General features: G+C 38.6%; 1 protein-coding gene across 3 annotated transcripts in view; it reads right to left on the bottom strand.

Annotated features, from left to right (window-relative positions):
- Nucleotides 1-1,790: 1,790 nt before the first annotated feature.
- rras2 (RAS related 2) overlaps nucleotides 1,791-20,119 on the bottom strand; it is a 74,968-nt gene continuing 56,639 nt past the window's right edge. For all 3 annotated transcript variants that reach the window (XM_059975782.1, XM_059975785.1, XM_059975783.1), the window contains exons 2-6: nucleotides 19,630-19,717; nucleotides 17,720-17,822; nucleotides 12,702-12,810; nucleotides 4,814-4,932; nucleotides 1,791-3,341 (exon numbers count right to left, since the gene is read on the bottom strand). In XM_059975782.1, coding sequence (XP_059831765.1) covers nucleotides 3,254-3,341; nucleotides 4,814-4,932; nucleotides 12,702-12,810; nucleotides 17,720-17,822; nucleotides 19,630-19,717 — 507 coding nt within the window. In that variant the 3' untranslated portion in view covers nucleotides 1,791-3,253. The remainder of the gene's footprint in view (nucleotides 3,342-4,813; nucleotides 4,933-12,701; nucleotides 12,811-17,719; nucleotides 17,823-19,629; nucleotides 19,718-20,119) is intronic.

The following is a 20,119-nucleotide window of genomic DNA, read 5'->3' as shown; positions in this document are numbered from 1 at the left end:
AATGAAATACAGTACAAAAATCTTTAATGTTTCCTAAACTTTTTCTAGCTGCATCCAATTCCAGGTGCGCGATAATAAACACTACGTGCATGGGACCATTTTAGTTACTGTGCAGTCGTGCAGCTTAGAGGGAACAGCGATCACAGGTCTTTTAGCACCTAACTTATCCCTGCTGCCCTTGTATAAATGGTGCCACAATTGCCGTCTTCTGGTCATGTGCCACCTTACCTGCAACAAGCAAAGATTTAAAATCTGTCGTGGCCACAGCTATCTCTTCACTTGCCTCCATTAATAGCTTTGTTTACATCTCAGAGCCTTGGGTCTATCCACCTTTAACCTCCAAGACATTCAAAACATCCTCCTGATAAAAATATTCTCAAATTTCACAATCCTCTTCCCTGAACACCCAACTATGAGAGAAGCATCCATTGAAAACTTCATCTTTCTTCTGATTCCATGCATTTATCACTCCTTGCTCCTAAAGGGCCTTACTTTTTCCCAGTTATCATTTTGCCCTCAAGTTACTTTGGGATTTTCATTAATCACATCTACCAATGATATTTTATACCTCTTAAACCTCAATGTTGTTTTGTAACCAAAAACATCACCCTCAAACATGTTCTATACTCTTGAAGGATTTCCTCATTTTCTATTTTCTATAGTTACAACAATGCTTTTTACTTTAACCATCCAACTCTGCACATTGTTTGTCCAAAGAATGCTGGATATTCTACTGTCCTTTCACGTGTCACAAGCAAATTTAAAATTGCAGGTGCACCTAGTCTGTTTCTACAGGGTCTTGTCTATGATATTGCTATCAACCTTCTCTCCACAACTAAACTTACTGTTTATATATGTCAATGGCTGTCATCTCCAAAAATTAGTCCTTTCACTGACACTTCAATCACTTGCCCAGCTACATTCTCCAAAGTCCAATACAGCCCTTTCCCTAGTAGGACTAGGTACTGGATCAAAAACGCACTCCTCTCACAATTCAAATAAATTCATCCCAGTACTACTATAACCCCATTAATCTTACTCCTATTCCTATCTGCAACTTTTCTACATAACTGCCCCTCTAAATATTGAGACATTTAGTAAAATATGCATCAAAGCAATTAGCCTCTTAGTTCCTTAGTTCCACCTATATGGCTTTACTTTGAGGATATTACTCCTCAATACTGAAATAATATTCCTTAAAAATATAACAATACCACCTCTTCTTTTACACCACCTCACCAAAAGATTCTATACCCTGGAATTTTGAGTTGCCAATGCTGTCCTTTCAACCACGTCTGACAACAATATCATATCCCCAACGCTAAATTCAGCTTTACTAGCCCAACTCCTTCCATTAGATGCATTTTAATCTCACACTTCTTCCACATGCTTTATGCCCATATGCCTGCACTGTCTACTGGAATGATTCCATTTTCCTGTTTTTGTTATGTACCTGCCCCTCAGCTGTTCATCTGATATTGATCCAGTATAAACTAATGCCAACATTAAAAGCCAAGCAGTTAGTCCCACCCCACCCCCAAGATTTTGCAAATAGACATTACACTGAATGGTATAATGCATCCAACTTTTGTGAAATATTACATGGGTATGAAAATAGCATACTAACAATGCTGCAATCAAACTTCAAGACAGAATACACTGAGTAAGAGCAATTCATCTGAAGATAGGAAAAGGCACCAAGACACTATTTAGTCAACAATGATTACTAACACATTTAATAATTAAGTGTCAAGGCAAAGGAGGCACAGAGAAAATAACAAGTCTTCCACTAAATTAATCAACCTTTATTCTAGCACCAGAAGCTATACAAGGCTGTAGTAGGATCAAACTTCAAGGAGTTGATGTAGAGACAATATCAGGATTGTTGTGTGCATCTTTCCAGCGATCCAGTTCAAAGGACAAATCTCAAACCAAGTTATTGATCCGTTGAACTTGTACTCAAAGACCATTCACAGTCAAACCCAAAAAATATCACAAGCTTCTCAGACTCCAAAATTTTACGTAACATATCCACCTTCTGAAATGCCTGGTCAGAGCATTCTGTATAGTTGAGCATGCTAATGTCTGTGTGGGTACATTCTGCAGGCACATGACCAGACATAGCTAGGCACACCCAGCTGCCATGAGGATATTTAGGAAAGTATTACCACAGTTCTGTAAATTATACCTGTAAGTTTGTCAGTTAAAAGTGAAATGCAAGAATTAAATACTCATCTTTACATATACACAAGTTATGCTGTGAAAGCATATTTGTTTACAAACATATAAAAATACTTGTTAACTAGTTTGATAAGAAAATAATGTATAAAAGTATATAGAAAAACATTTAATCATCTTCATCAATGGAAGAATCAATCCCATCTCTTTATATAACATGAGGAAAAACAACTACACTTTAGCACTTTGAATCCCTTATCCCAAAATACAGTCACATCAAAGGAAGACAAATAGAAGACTTGGAACTCCTCAACAATGATGTGAAATTGGTTTTTAAAAAAAAAAACAAAAAAAATAAGAATGTTCATATCCAGTGAGATCACAGGTGTTTGGCCACATTGATTCCCAAAAATCTCTCTGGACTGCTTAAAATAAATACAGTAGACTGACTGGATTTGGCCACTGGAACAAACTGCAGCATTGCACAAAACTCAGACTCTTACCAACGAGTGCTATTTAAGGCTTATTTCTATGTATTTTATCCAGGACAAAGAAATGACAAATTTACGCCTCCTTGTTGCCCTTCACTTATCATATGATAGTTATTCTTCTTGGAAATCATGGATCTTTACGTACAATAATGATTAACGCATAATTATAGCATTAAAAGTTAAATGGCACTGTGGACAAGACATGTAAGCATGGATTTTAAACACTTCAAGGCAAATTAGCTCAAATCAATTGTCTACATTCTGAATTTTCTCTCCTATCAAATAGAAATATCATTCCTGAAACAAATAGAAATATGACATTTAAGTAGCAGCCTTAGTGTTTATATTCCTTAAACTTCACCTCCTGCCTTGGGGGCAAGAGAGGTGACAAAGTGTCCCCACCACCCCCTCCCCAATCAAGTGCACATCACAGCCAGCTTTTTTTAAAAATTAGACTAAGGCAATCTGCGACCAAATTGTAAGCATGCAGTAAAGAGGCAATATTGATTGACACAAATGTTTTTTTGAAGGCAGAAATGGGGGCAGGTGGTTTGGCAGCTGTTGAGAGCAGACAAACCAGCATCTCAGATTAAAACACAGTGGCAGCCACTACTGTCTTTTTCATTCCGTGATGGTTCAGGAGAAGGAGGGCATTCCTGCTCTTGAAATCTCCTGCAGGGAAATAAAATAAGCAAATTAAATTCTGCTCAAGTGAAAGCAGGTTTCTGTTTAAAGAATAATGAGCAATCGCTATACAAAAGTGGATCCTAATGTGGCCAGGGCAGGATTTTGAAACCAAATCCAATTTGTCTTCACGATTTCCTTATATCCTTACAAATCCCCTTAAAATGCATTAAATTTTCCTCCAAAATGTATGACTCAATCTACAGCACAACTTCATAAAGTGCAGTCTAGGTTACAGTTTAATACACAGAAAAATACTGATTTCCCTGCTAATACTCCAGAGAGGCTTGAATCTGCATCATATGTTAACCAATCTTCTACTAATAAAAATAGCCTCATTTCCAAGAACTTCATTTATTAAATCTCCCCATAATCTATCTTGTTTTCCTTAAACTTCAGTATTAACCTCAGCTTCATAAATTATTTCAAATAAGCAAGCTTTGTTATCAGTAATGCTATTTTGGTAAATCACTTATGAAATGACTGAATGCATAAGTAAGGTGTGATACTCAACTATACAATTAACTTGAGTTTGGACTTCCAAATCTTTAATGAAAATACATGGGATCAGGCATAAATGCCTTAACAACTCCTACCTTTAATAATATGCGCGCACAACGTACACCATAAAGCAACTGTTTCATTTTGCTTATTGCATCTCCTAATTCTTCATTCCAAAATTCATTAGTTCACTTTCTACATTCAAATCAATCAACATCTCTGGCTATTTTCCAGTCAATAGAGTGGACAACACATGGTTTTCTAGATTACAACTTCATTTTATTTATTTAGTGTGGAACAGGCTCTTCTAACCCTTCAAGCTGGGCTGCACAGCAACCCTTTGATTTAACCCTAGCCTGATGATGGGATAATCTACTATGACCAATTAACTTTCTAAACAGTATGTCTTCTGACTATGGAAGGAAATCGGAGCACCTGAAGGAAGCACACACACACACACACACACAGGAAGACACATACAAACTTGTTTACAGAGGATGTCAGAATTGCTACACTGCTGTGGTGCCCATAGTAGACTAAGGCAGCAAACAATTTTAAATCTAGTATCATCCAAAAAGGGCTTAATCAATCAAACTGCTCCAGGAATCTTATACACAGAGGTGGTTGGGGTTAGGGTGAGATTATGCGGGCAGTGGGCTAAAAAGCCTTCTTGTGATTTTTGATCTCCTCACTTGAGATTCCGTTTCATGTGACTCTGCCACTTTGATCTGGCCCACGCCTTCATTAACCAGGTCCCACACTTGCCTTTGTTGAATCTTGCCCCTCTCAACATAGGGTATCCGGTTTGTGTGGGTTTAGCAAGGGTTAATCGGGGATTGCCTAGGGTTTGTGGGGGTGTGTGTCCCTTTTGGACGTTAGGGTTAGGGTTAGGGTTAGGGTCTTCACAAATATCCCTGACAAGGGAAAGATACTTTACATACTACATCAATTATTCCTACCTTATAACTCGAACTAGTTCATGAAAAGCCTGGTCTACATTCAAACGAATTTTAGCTGAAGCCTCCATGTATGTTACTTTGAGCTGCCTCGCAAGTTGCAGCCCTTCCTCTGTCGTTATCTGCAAAGGAAAGATACATTGAATATGATAAATTTGTGCATAGTACAACACTGACAAAACTGTTTACTGGTTGGAGTGTATACATATTCTGGAGAACATAAGTAGTACTTAGTAATATTGTGAACTGAATCCCAGAAACAGATCAAGTTATGCATTCACATTCTGCACATGGGTACTGTGGCAAGCATAACATTACGAGCCTTTCCTAACTAGCTTTGGGTGATGGTCGTCAGTCACTCATGCCAAATAACATGCTCCTGGTATTAGGCCCAAGAACAATGAAAGGATATTTCCAAGTGGATAAGACTTAGATCCTTAGATTCTGGATTAGTTCCTGAGGATTGGAGGGTGGCTAATGTAACCCCACTTTTTAAAAAAGGAGGGAGAGAGAAACTGGGGAATTATAGACTGGTTAGTCTGACATCGGTGGTGCGGAAAATGCTAGAGTTGGTTATCAAAGATGTGACAACAGCACATTTGGAAAGAGGTGAAATCATCGGACAAAGTCAGCATGGATTTGTGAAAGGAAAATCATGTCTGACGGATATAGAATTTTTTGAAGATGTAACTAGTAGAGTGGATAGGGGAGAGCCAGTGGATGTGGTATATTTAGATTTTCAAAAGGCTTTTGACAAAGTCACACACAGGAGATTAGTGTGCAAACTTAAAGCACACGGTATTAGGGGTATGGTATTGATGTGGATAGAGAATTGGTTGGCAGACAGGAAGCAAAGAGTGGGAGTAAACGGGACCTTTTCAGAATGGCAGGCAGTGACTAGTGGGGTACCGCAAGGCTCAGTGCTGGGACCCCAGTTGTTTACGATATATATTAATGACTTAGACGAGGGAATTAAATGCTCCAAGTTTGCGGATGACATGACACCGGGCGGCGGTGTTAGCTGTGAGGAGGATACTAAGAGGATGCAGGGTGACTTGGCTAGGTTAGGTGAGTGGGCAAATTCAAGGCAGATGCAATTTAATGTGGATAAATGTGCGGTTATCCACTTTGGTTGCAAGAACAGGAAAACAGATTATTATCTGAATGGCCGATTAGGAAAAGGGGAGGTGCAATGAGACCTGGGTGTCACTGTACATCAGTCATTGAAGGTGGGCATACAGGTACAGCGGGCGGTGAAAAAGGCAAATGGTATGTTGGCATTCATAGCAAAAGGATTTGAGTACAGGAGCAGGGAGGTTCTACTGCAGTTGTACAAGGCCTTGGTGAGACCGCACCTAGAATATTGTGTGCAGTTTTGGTCCGCTAATCTGAGGAAAGATATTCTTGCCATAGAGGGAGTACAGAGAAGGTTCACCAGATTGCTTACTGGGATGGGACTTTTGTACGAAGAAAGTCTGGATCGACTAGGCTTATACTCACTGGAATTTAGAAGATTGAGGGGGGATCTTATTGAAACATATAAAATTCTAAAGGGATTGGACAGGCTAGATGCAGGAAGATTGTTTCCGATGTTGGGGAAGTCCAGAACGAGGGGTCACTGTTTAAGGATAAAGGGAAGCCTTTTAGGACCGAGATGAGGAAAAACTTCTTCACACAGAGAGTGGTGAATCTGTGGAATTCTCTGCCACAGGAAACAGTTGAGGCCAGTTCATTGGCTATATTTAAGAGGAAGTTAGATATGGCCCTTGTGGCTAAAGGGATCAGGGGGATATGGAGAGAAAGCAGGTACAGGGTTCTGAGTTGGATGATCAGCCATGATCACACTGAATGGCGGTGCAGGCTTGAAGGGCCGAATGGCCTACTCCTGCACCTATTTTCTACGTTTCGATGTTTCTACTTGGAAAGGAACTTGCAGGTAATATTGTTCCCATGTATCTGTGACTATGCATCTGTGTTTGAATCAGCATTAGTGAGTAAATGCAATGCACAGTATTGATGGTAGACAGTCTACATTGTAATTTAAATATATTCATTAGGTGGAAAATATTCTATCAGTGTTAACTTCCATTTGCCACCCCCCCCCCCACAAAGGACTGTGACGAGATTCCAGCCACCAGAATATTTTCTGACTGCAGTCTTACAAAGGGTCTATGATGCTCACTTGCTAAAAAGTTTCCTTTGTATCAAAAGCAGCTACTCAACTAATCTCAAATTCAGGTCTTTGGTCTGTATTTGTATCAAGGCTGCAGTGGAGGTCCAGTGACAAATAAAGCTAATAAAATCTGAACTAAAAATTAGTGAGCAAGTACAATTTAATCACATTTTCCATCTCTCTACTGATGATCAAGATTAAGGTTAAATTTACCCGGCTAAGCATATAGATACATTCAAAGGTTAATTTTACAGCGATTTCCAATTTAAAGCTCAATACATTACAGAGCTTAACACTCAAATGAATATGCAGAAGCAAAACTAGGTGTGCACATAATTAATATCCTTTATTTAGAGATTAAACACAGTCAAAGGCCTATATTTTCAATAAGTAGCAGCTCTATTCATTGAAACTGCAAGCATGGATCTTCATTGTTCAAATAGGATGTCACATGGGCTGTTGTGTGCTGAATGGGCCACATACAACCCACAGGCTGAAGAACACCTGTTTAATGGGCAAAACTGAGCAGATGTATAAAGTTCCAAGAAAATGCTTAAGGATGTGTTTCTGAGGGGGGAAAACAGCATTGGATACAAAAAAACATTTTATTCCATCTATTAGCTCAAATCTCTAAACTGAACAAGATTAATGAACTCAACCTCGTAAGCCCATTCAAACAGCAAAATAATTTTTTATTGAAATGACACCTTCACTATAAAATATCACAATGTACTTCACCAATAGATTCAAATACCCCAGTGGTCTCCACATGCAAAACACTCTCCAGTACTATACAGAAAAGTTTAAGGACTTACTTATTCCTGATTTGGGTTCCCTTTACTTACAATATCCCTCATCTTGTTGGTAGATTTGTACCCCAAAGAACACTATGCATACTGCTTTTAAGTAGGGAACACAACAGTAACCACAGTCTTGAAACGATGAACAGGTCAAGACAGAAGTAAATTATTCAAAATGGTCTTGAAGATTATATTCGAAAAATGTAGTGTTCAAAAAAATAAAGTTGAGACAAAAGGAATCCAGTCATTATGTTGTTTAAACCAGTGCCACCCATTTGGACCACTATATCTACTAGTCAATTTATAAAAAGTCAAAATATATTGTGTTAACACTCTTTGGTCATCACTGCTGTATACAGGTGGGGGAATGAAAGAAAAAGAATTTCAGCCAGTTATACTTTCACCATCATTCTGCTCTGAAGTCAATGGAATCTAAAGCACAGAGGGAAGCACAACTAGCAGCATTCACATGCTTAAATATCTATTCCCAAATCTACCTCCCTCACTCTTTTTCCAATAAATGAGAATATCCATAGTTGAGAAAAGAACTCAGGTGATGTATATTATGCAACATTTCCACTCAGTACATAACATTTATAAACTGTTGCTCATGGGGGTCTAATAAACTGGCAATTAATTCTCAACAATACATAGAAACTTCCTAGACTCTGCTGTGCAGTTCTACGTATTCTTAAGATAGTGATGCTGACATAATTTAAATTCTTAGTTTTAGCATTTGGATTTCTTTGACTGAGGAGCCTCTGCTCACCAAAGGCAATAAGAAGATATTAGGTCGAATAGCAAAGGTTTAAGGAATATCATCACACCAAAGTAGATACATTTTGTATCATCAGATTAAAATCTGCACAACTCACTTAGTGTGCTATAATGATCAACTTTATCCCCTTTTTAAAACTTATGCACATTTATTGATAGCATACCTGATAGGGTCCTGAAAATCTGTGCCATCTAACTGGCTGGAGTGTTCAATCACATCTGGTACCTCTTACCGCTGCCATCAGAGGCTCCCAGCTGCTTCAAAGGGGCATCAATTATACAAGAGCAAGATGAGCTGCCTCAACAACTATCACTGATAGCACTCGCATCTACTGTAATGAAGTGCTTTGATAGTTGATCATGATAGAATTAACTTGCTGTGTTAATTGGTAGTGAAGGGGTGATGTGGAATACCAAGCTAATATTAATAAAAATCAGTCTGACATATTTTGTTGTCGTCAAGGTGCTCCAAAAGCAATGGAAAGCCAGTGAGTTTGCATTTGATCAGTGTTCAGCACCGTCTTCTCCTCATTACCAATCAACAAACTTCAAGATGTGTGCTTGTGTACTTTCCTCTGCAATTGAATTCCTGACTTCCTAATCAAGAGACCACCGTCGGTGCGGAATATTAATTCATATTCTCCTAACTGACAACAACGTTGGTGCAGCTCAAGCCTGTGTGCTTAACCTACTTTTCTACTGCACCAATGCACAGGATCAAGAGGCTGAAGAGGGTTTGTAGACTCAGCCAGCTCCATCACAGACACAAGCCATCCCACCACTGAGCACATCTCCAAAGAGCGGTGCCTCAGGAAAACGACAACAACTATTATTAAGGACCTTCACCATCCAGGACAGGCCTTGTTCTTAACGGTGGTGGTACAAGAGTCTGAAGACCCATGCTCAGATTTAAGGCTGATTTATACTTGTGTGTACGGGCTACACCGTAGCCCTGACTTTCACTTTTACGTACTCTACGCTGTAGTGAGCAAGCGCTGGTGTGTGCCAAAACGCTGGTTGGCGGTGGAGTTTCTATGCCACTGTGTTGAGTTTCTTCATGAGAGACATGGTCGAGGAAATGCATTTCAAACATTTTCGCATGTCGGCAGGTAGATTTGACAATTTGGTTAATCTATTTCGCATCGGTGTACAGACACGGCGGAGAAGAAGCAACCGGAAATGCATAGGAGGAAATGCAATGCTACCAAGCGGACCAATCACAGTTATTTCTGTCTGCGCTGTCCCAGCGCGCCAGTTAATTTTTTGGAGTGGTGCACATCACCCTACGGCGAAGGGACAGCTTAGGGTACACGGTGCCTACAGCATAGATGTGACGCACAAGTATAAATCAGCCTTTAGAAAGAGCAACTTCCCCTCTGTCATTAGATTTCTGAACAGTCCATGAACCTTTGAACAGTACCTCACTATTATTCCTCTGTACTATTACAATTTAGTAATTTCTGTCTTTCACTGTACTGCTGCCACAAAACAATTTTCACAACATTGGTCAATGATAAAACATAATTCTGAACAAGAGGAATGCGATTAATGGAATCTCCACTGACAGCAGCATGAAGCTGATGGGCAAATGGTTTTCTGCATTGTTATACTCAAGTAAAACAGCTTATTGCCATGAATAACTGATTGTTAGTTATATTGTAAATGTTTAGGGAAAAACTTGGGTGATTGATTGCTGAAATTTGCAAACTATTTGCCTTGTAACTCTGAATCATGACAAAACACTGACTCACAAAGTTTATAGGCATTAAGGCCTTGTACTAGAGACAAAACTAGATCAAAACAGCTAAAGATTCTCTCTATTTAAAGAGACATCATTTTAAAAACATAGATTGCCACATAAATAGAACTGAACAAAGAAAACCTAATATAGTTACAGCAGACTGCACTCTGTTTAGATCAGAAATCCATGCAGTAATCCTGCTCACACAGGCTTGATCAGCTGACTTGCAACTTTCTTGTTCACTTCAATTTCTGTGAACAGGAATGTTGTTAGTCCCAACAATACTAATAATGCTACTCACAAAAGGAACAAACTATATAATGATTCAACATGACAGTTGTACCCATGAGAACAAACTGTATTAAAGCGAACAAGTATTTCTATTGTTCAGTAAAATTGGATAACTTCAAAACTTCTGACAAACTCTCTCACTGATGGAAAGCACTTAATATTAAAGAGCCCAAATAGTTCAGTTTTTAAAGATAAGCTTAGTTTTGTCACATGTGCATTGAAACATACAGTGAAATGCATCATTTGCATCATTGTTTACGATGTGCTGGGGGCAAGTCTGCAAGTATTGCCATGCTTCTTGTGACAGCATAGCATGCCCACAACTTAATAACACTAACCTAAGCATCATCTTTGAAAGTGGAAGAAACCAAAGCATTGGAAGAAATGTGCAGAGTCATGGAAAGAACTTACATAATCCTTAAGGGCAGTAGCAGGAAATTAACCCAGATTTTCTGATAGCTGGCACTGAAAAGCATTACGTTAATCACTAGGCTACTGTGCCACCCATGACAACATGATAATAACAAGGTTTATCAAGTACCCAGAGCAAACCTAGTTTGAAACACATGTTAAGCTTATAAAAATGAAACAAAATTCAGCCACAATTGAAACTATCTTTTTAAAAAATATGAATAGTTTGTGCCTGAGCAACTGAAAAAAAATTACTCATAGTAATTGTTAAAAATTAACAAAATGGTATGAAATTCAAGCACGTGCATTGCAATTATGAAACTAGGGAAGTTTCCATAGTTCTCTAAAAGAATTCCTAGTACTGTATTAACCATTATTTTAATAAAACAAGACCTTTACACTTTTTCTGATGAGTACTTATGTCAATATATTCTTTATACACAATTAGCCTGGAGGAAACATTACCTAGTGAACACTTTTCCAGTCAAATCCAAATCACAATTATCCTAATATAATTACAATATACTTATAGCAAAGTTAAAATAATTGAACTATTCGAGTTTATGTAATTATATTCAACACCTTCAAGATCCAAAATACTAATTTTCTTAACGCATTGCTCTGAACAGTTAAGTACCCCTAGCTAAGGATCACCAAAAGCACAGTACAATAAAATCCTCCGCAAATCCTCCTATGAATTCATCAACTGTGATACCTATGCCCATAGAGAATGTTGTCAAGTTATGACAGATGTTAAAATTCGATCTTACCTACTTGAATCTGAAGCCTAAATAGATGTTTTAAAAGTTAACATTTTAGTATCACCTCTCAAAAGGATAGAAAGGGCAAAACTAATTTAGACAATAAAAATACCAACAAATATCAGCAACTAACCTCACATGCATCCTTGCTACCCAATCCCATTTGGGAAAGTAGCTTCATTCATCCTTGACAATTCAGAATCCCAAACAGCCAAAACAAAAAGCAGCTTAAATTCACCAATGGGCAATGCAGGCAGAGAAAGTCAGTTATTATTTCTAATTGATCTTAAATTCAATAGCTTCCTGGAACATTCAGTGGGCAGTTTAAAAAGTCATTACGTCTGCAGGCACATACACTAAACCAACTGAGTATGACAGATTTCCATCCCTAGGAATAAATCAGTGAACAGGATGATAATAACTGGAATCAACCAGTCATAGCCAAGGCAAAATATTAACGTGTTAATACTTTAGACTAAAATGGCAAAGTTTAATTTTGGTAAAGCTAAATTACAAAATACTGTTATTTTCATTAAGTATTTAAGCATTTCTCTATATTAAATATTTCAATGATTAACTTAATATAAAAAGGATGTTTTCCATTGTCAGAATTAAATTGGTATTGCAATAGCTCTGCATAGCAAGTTGGGGCATTAATTCCATTTTTGAGCACTCAAAGAACCAAACAGTGCTGATGGTTTAGAATAATTCATGAAAGCACAAACTCTTACAAATACAAAGAGCTTAATTTTAAATTTTATACAAAAAAGGTTCTAGCATTTTGACTGATGTTTCAATCCTTCTGACATTTCTGCATATGTCAGGAAGCTACACATCAGTCAAAGTACAAAAATCAATAACCCCAGGAGGTAGCTTTTATTTTTATTGACCTCACTGTTCAGCATCACGAAAATCCAGGTCACTTCCTGGTGCTCACCTGCCTTTGATGTTCCAAGTCAGCTTTATTACCCACAAGGATCATAGGGAATTCATCACGATCTTTCACTCGAAGAATCTGTCTTTGGAACTTATAAATTTCTTCAAAACTGTAAGAAAAAAATCTTGAATATAATTTGATAAGAGTCTAATACAAACTTATGTTCTTCTCAAAGGAAAAATTAATCTGATGCACACCAGTCCCATTTTCGATCTGACCTAAAAAAATTGATCAAGAGTTTTCAAAAGCTTTTGCTAAATTTGTATGATGTTTCATTATGTTTGATTCACAATTGCCTTTCTTCTTCTATCACATGAACACTTAAAAGGTTTCCAACTTTTATTGTACTTTCCTCAATCGAACCAATTTCATTTGATAAAACTGTAGGCAACACCACAAAATAAATCAGCTTCCAAACTGATTAAAAGAACATCACCAAGTGTTGGCTACCAGAATTTAATTTCTCCAAGCAAAACATTGAGTAAACCACTGCACACAAAAGAAAACTGAAATCATGTTTGAAGCCAGTTTAAAAGTAGTGGATATAAAAGAACTGGAAGATTAACCACTTGCTTTTCCAAAAGACCAGCCATATGTTAGGACATGCAATTTCAAATCAAAATTCCTAATGGAATTTGAAATGTGTATGGAACAACAGTTAAACTGAAGTGAATTCAAACCTCCACTGCTTTTCAAAAAAAAATCAAAATGTTCTCAACATGCTCATTTGTTGTGTTAAATGCTGCCACGTGATGACATCAACAGGTTACTAGATTTCTCTACTGATTAAAGTATGATAATCGAAGAAAACTCAAGGGGTCAATGCAGCAGCCAATATCTCTCAGCCCAATTGAGTTAAGTGAATGACAGTGGGGGGCTGTGAATGACTGAGTAATTTTGGAGAGGACTGGGGGAACAAGGTTAACGCAGGTGATTTTCAAGTGACAATCAACATGACTAATTAACGCTTGTTTTAACAACTCTGTTCATTAAAAGCAAAAACAAAATTGCAAACTCAAATTTATTGAACTGCTCCCAAGTTCACAAACTGATTAAAGCAGGGGCTTTCCTGGACAATGCACTTCACTTCCTAAAGCCAGCTGAGTGAATCAGAGAAGCAATGTGCACAACAAATATTTCCGGCTTTGATCATACAACGGCAAAGATCTTCAAAATTCATCAACCACTTTAAATCAAATATTAATAATGCTGTTTCCATTATGTCCAATTTCATGTTAGTGGATTTTGGTTAATTTGGCTAATTATTTGAGTTACAGTTGCCTTCCTATCAGTTTGTATCAGTTTTCACCCACTGAACTGCAGCTCACTGAGTATTTTTTCTTTTTTCACACCATTCCCTGAGCTGCAGAGACTGTTGTGACTGATCCACGGTCAGACACTTGGATCACATTTCCTCCCCATTCTGATGCTTGGTCTGAACTTCTGGACCATGTTTACACTGAGCTGCTGCCACATGACTGGCTGATTAGATATTTACATTAATGAGGTGTACAGGGTGTACCTAACAAGTGGCACTGAGTGTATGAACTTTTGAGTCTTATGTGCCAAAGAATTGGGGAATGAATGAGCCATTTAGTAGACAAAATTGATTTCAAAGACTTACACAACAAAGCACAGAACATGGTGCACTGTGTGTTCCTATTCATGGACATGGACAGGCAATAACTGATCAAAAACCACAGATCACAATGAAAACAAATTATTTCAAATAATAAAATATAAACAAAATGCTGGAAATATTCAGCAAGTGAAGGAATATCTATGGGAAAACAATTAACTTTTCAGAACTGACTGTTCATCAGTACTGGGAAGGAGACAAAATATATTCTAGAGACTGATGCTCCCTCACCTCCCTGTAAATTATTACTTCTACTTTATGAAAGAAATGTGTGCCATGTTTACCCCAAATATCCTGAAATGTCATCAGTTTCTCTTACCACAGATGCAGCCTGACTGGTGGGTATTTCCAACATTTTCAGATTTTTCTTTAGATATCTAGCATCTGCAGTTAATTGGATTTTCATCCTTTGGAGCTAACTTCACAATACCTCTTGGACATTCACAGCACAAGTACGATGATCAGATTTATGACTGCTAATATTTCACGTCTTCTCTCCACCATCAACAAGACAAAATTGTGATTTAAATTACAGTATGTTTACCATGCTACTGGAGGGAATATCACCAGTTAACAAGTTAAATGTAGTCTCATTATTCAATATGAAGTCAAACAATTAAAACAAATACCCTGGATTCCATTTAATTGGGCCATTGTGCTGAATTTACCGATGATACAAAGACAGGTGGAGGAGTGGATAGTGTTGAGGAAACAGAGCCTGCAGAGAGACTTAGATAGTTTAGGGGAATGGGCAATCAAGTGGCAAATGAAGTACAATGTTGTAAAGTGTACAGTCGTCCACTTTGGTGGAAGAAATAAATAGACAGACTATTATTTAGATGGGGAGAGAATTCAAAATGCAAAGATGCAAAGGGACTTGGGAGTCCTTGTGCAGGATACCCTAAAGGTTAACCTCCAGGTTGAGTTGGTTGTGAAGAAAGTGAATGCAATGCTGGCATTCATTTCTAGAGGCACAGAATATAAGAGCAGGGATGGATGTTGAGGCTCTATAAGGCACTTGTGAGACCACACGGAGTATTGTGCAGTTTGGGGCTCCTTATTTTAGAAAGGATATACTGACATTGGAGCGGGTTCACAGAAGATTCACAAGAATGATTCCAAGAATGAAAGAGTCTGGCAGCTCTTGGGCTGTATTCCCTGGAGTTCAGGAGAATTTGGGGGGTACTCATAAAAACATTCCAAATGTTAAAAGGCCTGAACAGTTTAGATATTGGAAAGTTACTTCCCATGGTATGGGATTCCAGGACAAGAGGGCACAACTTCAGGATTGAGGGACGTCCAATTAAAACAGAGATGTGGAGATATTACTTTAGTCAGAGGATGGTAAATCTGTGGAATTTGTTGCCACAAGCGGCTGTGAAGGCCAAGTCATTGGGTGTATTTAAGGCAGAGATTGATAGGTTCTGATTGGTCAGGGCATCAAAGGATATGGGGTGAAGGCAGGGGAGTGGGGATGACAAGAAGAATTGGATCAGCCCATGACTGAATGGCAGAGGAGACTCAATGGGCCAAATGGCCTACTTCTGCTTCTATATCTTATGGTTAATCAGGGTAGCTGTTCATTGGGACAATTCAAAGAACTGAAACTAAATTGAGAAAAAGAGCCAGGATTCCCTTGGTTTATTTGGGATACATAATTGGGGCAGGAGACCGTTGCCAAAGTTTTTAAACTGGCGTCAGTTCTGTGCACTTGTTCTGCTGTTAGACACTACATCATGCTTAGAGTGAACAGTTTTTAAATAGCATCAGTTGCATGTGTTTGTGTTCAAAAAGCAGTGATTTTTGTCACTGATAGTTGGTAAGAAATAAGCAGTAAGACAATTTAGAACTGTTTTGCTCACCATGGTTTCAACCACTGAAACTTGGGAGGTGCCAGAAACACCCGGGAGTGAAAATAAAATGATTTCAACTACTCCAAGTTAGGAATTACAAAGGTATCAACAATCATCTTAAATGTTACCATGAAAACAAAGAATTGAAGGGTACAATCATCAAAAGCATTGCAAGAAGGCAGACTATCATCTTCACCAGGTTGGAGGAGATGTGCTTCTTTAAAGAGAGGGGCTTCCCTTCCTCCACCATCAACTCTTCCATTTTGTGCACATCTTCCCTCACCCCATCCTCTCACCACCACACCAAGGATAGGTTCATCTTGTCCTCACCTACCACCCCAACAGGCTCTGTATCTAGCACATAATTCTCTAGAACTTCCACATCTTCAGCGGGATCCCACCACCAAGCACACCTTGCCTTCCCCCTCACTTTCAGCTTTCCTCAGGGACCACTCCTTACACAACTCCTTTGTCCATTCATCCTTCCCCATTGATCTCCCTCCTGGCACTCATCCTTGCAAAGCAGAACAAGTGCTACACCTGCCCCTAGGCCCCCTCCCTCACTACCATTCAGGGCCCTAGAGTCTTTTCAGGTGAAGCGACAATTCACCTGTAAGTATGTGGGGGTCATAAACTGTGTTCGGTGCTCCTGGTTTGGCCTCCTGTATATCAGTGAGACATGACACAGACTGCTTCTTCATGCACCTATGCTACATCAGCCAGAAAAACTTAGATCTCCAGGGGCCATCCATTTTAATTCCCTTCCCATTCCTATTCCAACATGTCAGTCTGTGGCGTCCTCTATTGTCGCAATGAGGCCACACAGGTTGAGCAGCAATTCACTATGAGTAGCCTCCAAGTTGATAGCATGAACATCGATTTCTCGAAATACCAGGAATACCACCCCTCCAATCATTACTACATCACTTTATCTCCTTACCAGCCTATCACCTCCCTCCCTTGGGTGCCCCTCTCCCTTCTTTCTTTCAAGGCCTTCGATCAGATTCCTCTTTCTCTGGCCCTGCATCTTTCACCAATCAACTTCCCGGTTACTTCACCCCATCCCCTTCTAGCTTCACCTATCACCTTCCTCTGCTCCCCCCACTTTCTTACTCTGACTCATCTTTTCTCCCCAGTCCTGCTGAAGGATTTTGGCCTGAAACATCAACTGTACTCTTTCCATAGAAGCTGCCTGGCCTGATCAGTTCCTCCAGTATTTTGTGTGTATTGTTTAAACATCAGCTTGTCCTTTTTATACCTTTCTAACTACTTCCATGAACCTTCAGCTAATCAGTGTAGCGGCTTAATTGGGCCAAAATGGAGTGGTCCCAATTTGACCCAACTAAGTGGAAACCACTAATTTGAAGCTACTCATCAACTAATATCAATATCAACTTACGTTATTAGATTACAAGCTAGTGCAAGATTTAATGGTAGTCCAACAATACTGCACTTTATAGATCAAGTTAAACTTGGTACACTGAAAATCCACATGATTTCTCTTCCACACCATGTTTCAAACATACCTTCCTCTATCAGTAACAGAGAAAACCAGCAGGAAACCCTCTCCTGTCCTCATGTACTGCTCTCGCATGGCTCCAAACTCTTCTTGTCCTGCTGTGTCTAAAACTAAGTGACAAAAAGAAAATTCACAAGATTAGATGAAAGACAAACAACAGATAAAATACAAAGTGCAAGACGTTGTAATGCTAGATTGTTCACCCAAAACATGGACTTCATTTCTCTTCAGATGTTCATTGTTTTCCAATTTCCAGAATCTGCAGTTTATCGGTTTTTACATGAACTGCAATAATCATTACCACACATCCAATGCTGAGACAAAATGACATTTCTTTAACCACTAATGAGAAATGATAACTGCACTGTAAAAATCATGAACTGTAATTGGGGGTGTCCAAGAAACTTTTCCTTTATTGGAGGAGACTTTTACATCATTTTTCTTAAATGGCAAAAGGAAACTTGAGTAACAATAAACATGGGAAGTCAATTACATGAATCAAATTCATGATCACAGAAATGGCAATATATAGTCAAAATTTGGTTTACAGTTCCAGCCTGGGTTATCTCTGCTTTTACTGTCCAATATATAGGCCCAGCCCTGCCCAAACGCCAGATATTAGGAACTTAATGAGCTTACCTTCCACAACCAACAGATGCCTAATGAAGTTCTCATCAGGTTTAGGGAAAGTAGCAAACTAAACTAGCAAAGCAACTGCTTCTCAACTCTGGCAACTTTGTTTCAACCCTGACCTCCAACTGAATTTGCAAGTTCTCCATAATGGCTTCCCACAAGTGCTTTGCTTCTTTCAGTTCAGAATAACTTAATCGCTTCAGGGAAAATGAGCTGGGAAATCACATTGCTCTGCTAGTTGGAATAGGCTGAAATGGGCCAAAACAGCCTCCTACTGCAACACAGTTTTGGGCATAGTAAGGCCCCATCAACCTTTAACAATACAATAAAGATTCTACAGATAGCTACTTAGTCCTGGCTCCGATTATAAAATGTTAGAGTACAAATAGTTTCAAATAGATTACTAAAACAGCAGCAATTTAATATATAGAATCAGTAAAAATAACAACCCTTAATTAAATCACTTTTCCCTAGCTAATTTCAGACACCATTCAATGCAGGGTTCTATGCAGGGGCTATTCCCTACACCAGCCCTCAGCATAAAATCTGTATCAATCTTCTTCAGTAAGGACCCTCTAGAAAATCCTGGCAATTCTGGACAATGTTTCTCACCCTCTGCATGCCACCTTGGCTGAACAGAGGAGCACCTTTAGTAACAGACTAAGGTGACTGCACAACTCAAAGAGCACTATATGAGGTCATTCTTACCCTCGGACATTAGGCTCCACAATGAGTCAACCAATAGTTGGATGACCCCCCTCCTGTTAGACTGTCTGTGGTAACTTTTTTTTATTACATCTTAGTTCTCTTCTAATATTTGTATATCTGTACATTTGTAATGCTACTGTGACACCGGAATTTCCTTTGGGATCAATAAAGTATGTATCTACCACTCTTCTACCAAGCTCACTGCTTAGTGGCAGTGCAGGCAGAAGCCCTAGCCTCTGACCTTCATCTCTCAAACTTGTGTCCTGAGAATTCAGAGTGGATACAACTAATAGCCAGTTTCCAATTCAAACATGAGCTACCAGCCAAACACACTTTAACCAAATATTATTTACCCTGCATTCCATTGTAAAAGCTTTTTGAAGATTACAGAAGGGAGTGGAACTACTAATTGCAGCATTCAAAGGGGAGTTAGATAAATAGCCAAAAGGAAAGAATTTACATGACCAAGGAGAGAACAGTTGGTGGAATGGATCAGGCTTCAATAGATAACTTAAAAGTTCTTGCCATGATCAACCTACAAAACCCAAGGACTCACCCTGATATTAGGATACTTACTATCCAATCTTGCCGCCCTGTCATCAATAACACACTGCTTGGTATAGGAATCTTCAATTGTAGGGTCATAATCCGTAACAAAATAGGACTGTGAAAGAGGAAAATTTAGAGTGTTCATTTACACAAGCCAGAATTTCAGCAACCAAAATCCCACTCCCGCATTCCAAACCTCTTCAATTTTTGGTGCATTTTAATAGATAAAGTAGACAATTACACTTTCAGCTTTACACAGCTCTCAGAATAATAAAATGATAGTGTTTTGGTTGATCATCCTTATGGTGGCTGCTTTAACATTGGTGTCTTTAGAAACACTACTAGTGTTTCTAAAAACTGTAGCTTAACCACCACATTGCAGCAAAGCTGACAGAACATATCATTTTTTGTATTATACACACTTTGTCAAAATTTAAAATTACTTAGTCATTTTTACAGTCTCACCCAGAGGTATCTACACTATTAGATGATCACAACTTTCACTTTCAATCCTGCA

The sequence above is a fragment of the Hypanus sabinus genome, chromosome 7, assembly GCF_030144855.1.
Source record: "Hypanus sabinus isolate sHypSab1 chromosome 7, sHypSab1.hap1, whole genome shotgun sequence".
In the NCBI taxonomy this organism is placed as follows: Eukaryota; Metazoa; Chordata; class Chondrichthyes; order Myliobatiformes; family Dasyatidae; genus Hypanus; species Hypanus sabinus.
Note: the sequence above shows the minus strand (reverse complement) of the source record. Positions and strands in the feature narration are given on the sequence as shown.